Source organism: Mastomys coucha, unplaced genomic scaffold, assembly GCF_008632895.1.
Source record: "Mastomys coucha isolate ucsf_1 unplaced genomic scaffold, UCSF_Mcou_1 pScaffold12, whole genome shotgun sequence".
In the NCBI taxonomy this organism is placed as follows: Eukaryota; Metazoa; Chordata; class Mammalia; order Rodentia; family Muridae; genus Mastomys; species Mastomys coucha.
Window position 1 is genome coordinate 56,755,551 of NW_022196894.1, and position 3,140 is coordinate 56,758,690.

General features: G+C 35.3%; 1 protein-coding gene across 1 annotated transcript; it reads right to left on the reverse strand.

The window, feature by feature from the left end:
* Positions 1-1,673: 1,673 nt before the first annotated feature.
* On the reverse strand, positions 1,674-2,664 carry LOC116086477 (olfactory receptor 5AC1-like). Its single transcript, XM_031364731.1, has one exon. The coding sequence runs from the start codon at positions 2,643-2,645 to the stop codon at positions 1,725-1,727; it is 921 nt and encodes a 306-aa protein (XP_031220591.1). The 5' UTR covers positions 2,646-2,664; the 3' UTR covers positions 1,674-1,724.
* Between the last annotated feature and the right edge of the window lie 476 nt (positions 2,665-3,140).

Consider the following 3,140-nt stretch of genomic DNA (forward strand, 5'->3'; position numbering starts at 1 on the left):
CTCTCTCTCTCTCTCTCTCTCTCTCTCTCTCTCTCTCTCTCTCTCTCTCTCTCTCTCTCTGTATATCTAAATGAGAACAGTGAAAAATAACTACAACACCACCTGAATAATGATGTAACTTAAATTTTCTAGTATGAAACATATTGGGCCATTTTTAAAAATTCAATCCTAAAGTTTTGTGAGGTGCCACTAGATTCTTTGCCATAGTATATACCCTGAAAGACCCTTAGGTCATCTGCACTCACTTCTGTGTAGCAGCATGAGGCAGGCTTAATTGTTTCGTACATTTTCTCTATCTCCTGATATTAAAAACACCCAACAGAATGGCACATTGCACTCTGTTTAAAGCACTTAAGAGTTTCTCTTGCCCAAAGTTTCAAACTACTCCATATTCCTATTGAATAGGGGTTTCAAAAGCCTATGAAACATAAGATCAGGATAGTCACAATACAACACTGCCTGGTGCCAGTCTTCTGAGCTGCTTCCTGTAAAACTTAAAACATGGATTTGAGATTGCAACTTCTGCAAAATATGGTTCCCATGGCCAAGCTTACAGCAACGGGCACATTGCATACACACTCAGGAAGCAGAGCATAAGTAAGAAGAGGGTTGCGGCTATAGGAACTCAAGGTCTTCTGGGACTGACTCACCTCCTCTAACAGGCCACAAATAGTGCCACTAGCTAGGGACTGTGTCCAGTGTCAGAGTCCATGGGGCCAGTTCACATTCACTACAATAGTTCGGTTCCTTTTCTCTTCATAAATGTGAAGAAATAGTACAATCATGTTTTCATATATTCTACATTATGACTTGTTCAGTTATATGTAAAACTTGTTTCCCTCTTTGTCATATTGCTTCAAAATGTAGAAAAATCATAAACAGTCATAGCAACAATATTCCTTGCTGATGCTATTGATTTTGTGTGCTTCAAGATATAAAGCACAGTTTATCTCTTCACCTTACTGCTAAACGAGATCCCTTTGGAGACCTTGACTAGTAGATGCACCCAGATCTCTGGTTCAGGGCCAAAGAAATGAGTTAAATAAAAGGTAGGCATAAGCTTAAAAAAAAGACAGTCATTTTGAAGGAATTTAAAATTTTTATGTTCCATTTTTAAAAAATGCTCATTTGATTTTTACTACTATTTTTAATTTTTGATGAATGTACATAAAATAATTATCTCTTTCAGATTACTCTTAAGTCTCCAGAAATACCCCATCTAAGTGCTTGGATACATGCACTTAGTGCTTGGACCCTTGTCACATGTTACATAAGTATTATATTTATATACTGGTAATATAATCACAGATTTTTTTAAACTATTTATATGTGTTTTCCCCAAGAATTGTTTTCAAGAGAAAAATAGATTTTAAACAAATCATTTACATACATACCCTAAGTTTGCTTTTTAATAAATATAAATTCAAAGTATTTAAAATAGATCTTAAGAATCAAAGTTTGTTACTCTAATGAAGAAATTAATGAAGTAATTTTCCAAGTGAGTATGAATTTTAAAACAACAAATAACTGGATTAGATTTTAAGGTCTTTTATAATTATTTTATAACCATACTATTAAGACAGTCATTCACAATATACGTTTGTATACTTTATTTAATAAGATATAAGTTTACAATTATGGGAAATATACAGGATTAAACAATACTATGCATTTCAAGTGAGAGGACAGGTAGTAGAACAAACTCTGAAATACTCTGAAAATGATTAACATTTTATGAATTTTTTCAGAGCACCCAAAACTTCCTTGTTTCTTAAGCTGTAAATAAAGGGGTTTAACAGAGGAATCACAACTGTGTAGAAGAGAGAATACATTTTATCCTTTTGTTTACCTGATCCAGACCCAGGGCTCACATACATGAAGAGGAGAGTGCCATAAAACAAAGAGACAGAGAGCAGATGAGCACTGCAGGTGAAGAAAGCTTTTCTTCTGCCCCTCTCAGACTTCATGTTCAGTACAGCAAAGAGAACACGGGCATAAGAGACTACGATGGTCACAGAGGTACTAATTTGTATGGAAGAAGCACAAATAAAAACGACCAATGAATTAAGAGATGGATCTGTGCAAGAAATTGTATACAGTTGCAAGATTTCACAATAGAAATGGTCAATTATATTGGATTTACAGAAAGTTAATCTAAATAGCAATCCAATATTAAGTCCACAGTTTACAAAACCAATTATATATGACATACTGATTAACACAGTGCAGAGTCTTTTGGACATCACCACTAGATAGAGCAGAGGGTTGCATATGGCTACATAGCGGTCATAGGCCATCGCTACCAGGAGGAAAATTTCAGTAGTTGCACTGATACAAAAAAAGTAATACTGGGCAAAGCACTCACCCACGGATATCAAGTCATTCTTATTTAAAATTTTCATAAGCATCTTTGGGGTCACTGTGGTTGAAATACAAGCATCAGCAAAGGCTAAATTTCCAAGGAAAAGGTACATTGGTGTGTGCAGATGAGGATCCTTCCAGATGAGAAAGATTAAGCCAAGGTTGCCCACCAGGGTGGTGACATAGATGAAGAAGAACACTAGGAAGAGGGGGACTTGCAGCTCTGGACGATCTGTTATCCCTCTGAGAGCAAATTCTGTCAGCAGGGTGCTGTTCTCCTCCATGATACTCTCTGAGTGCTCTCTGCAAAGAGAGATGAGATAGAATATCTGAACAAAACTACTGAGACTCTGGGCTCATGAACTTGTGATTCATCTGTTCCTTAATCAGGAAGTATGCAATGTTTCTGAATTTAAAGGCATACTAGAAACAAAGTATTTTCTGACTTTTGATAGATAAAATTTTAACTTGCAATTGTCTGAAAGTTAAATGAGTAGGCTATTGCAACCAGTTTGTTTGTCTTTGTGAAAGTCAGTCTTTGTTACCACAATGATGCACATACATATGAGAAATAAGTTGTAAAGGGGATTTACAATAGTCAAGTGTATGGTACACTGCATACTAAAATATATTTTAAAAGGCTAGTTGAATGTGAAAAATCTCTTTCCCAATTTCTCCTCAACTTTTTCAAGTACTTTATTGAGATTATATTCACTATACAAAGTGATCATTTACCTAATGGCATTTCGATTCATGTGTAAAAAGTCCTTTAATCATAC

Excerpts from the sequence above, each read along its gene's own strand:
- LOC116086477 (XM_031364731.1), bottom strand. The coding sequence starts at position 2,645 with ATGGAGGAGAACAGCACCCTGCTGACAGAATTTGCTCTCAGAGGGATA.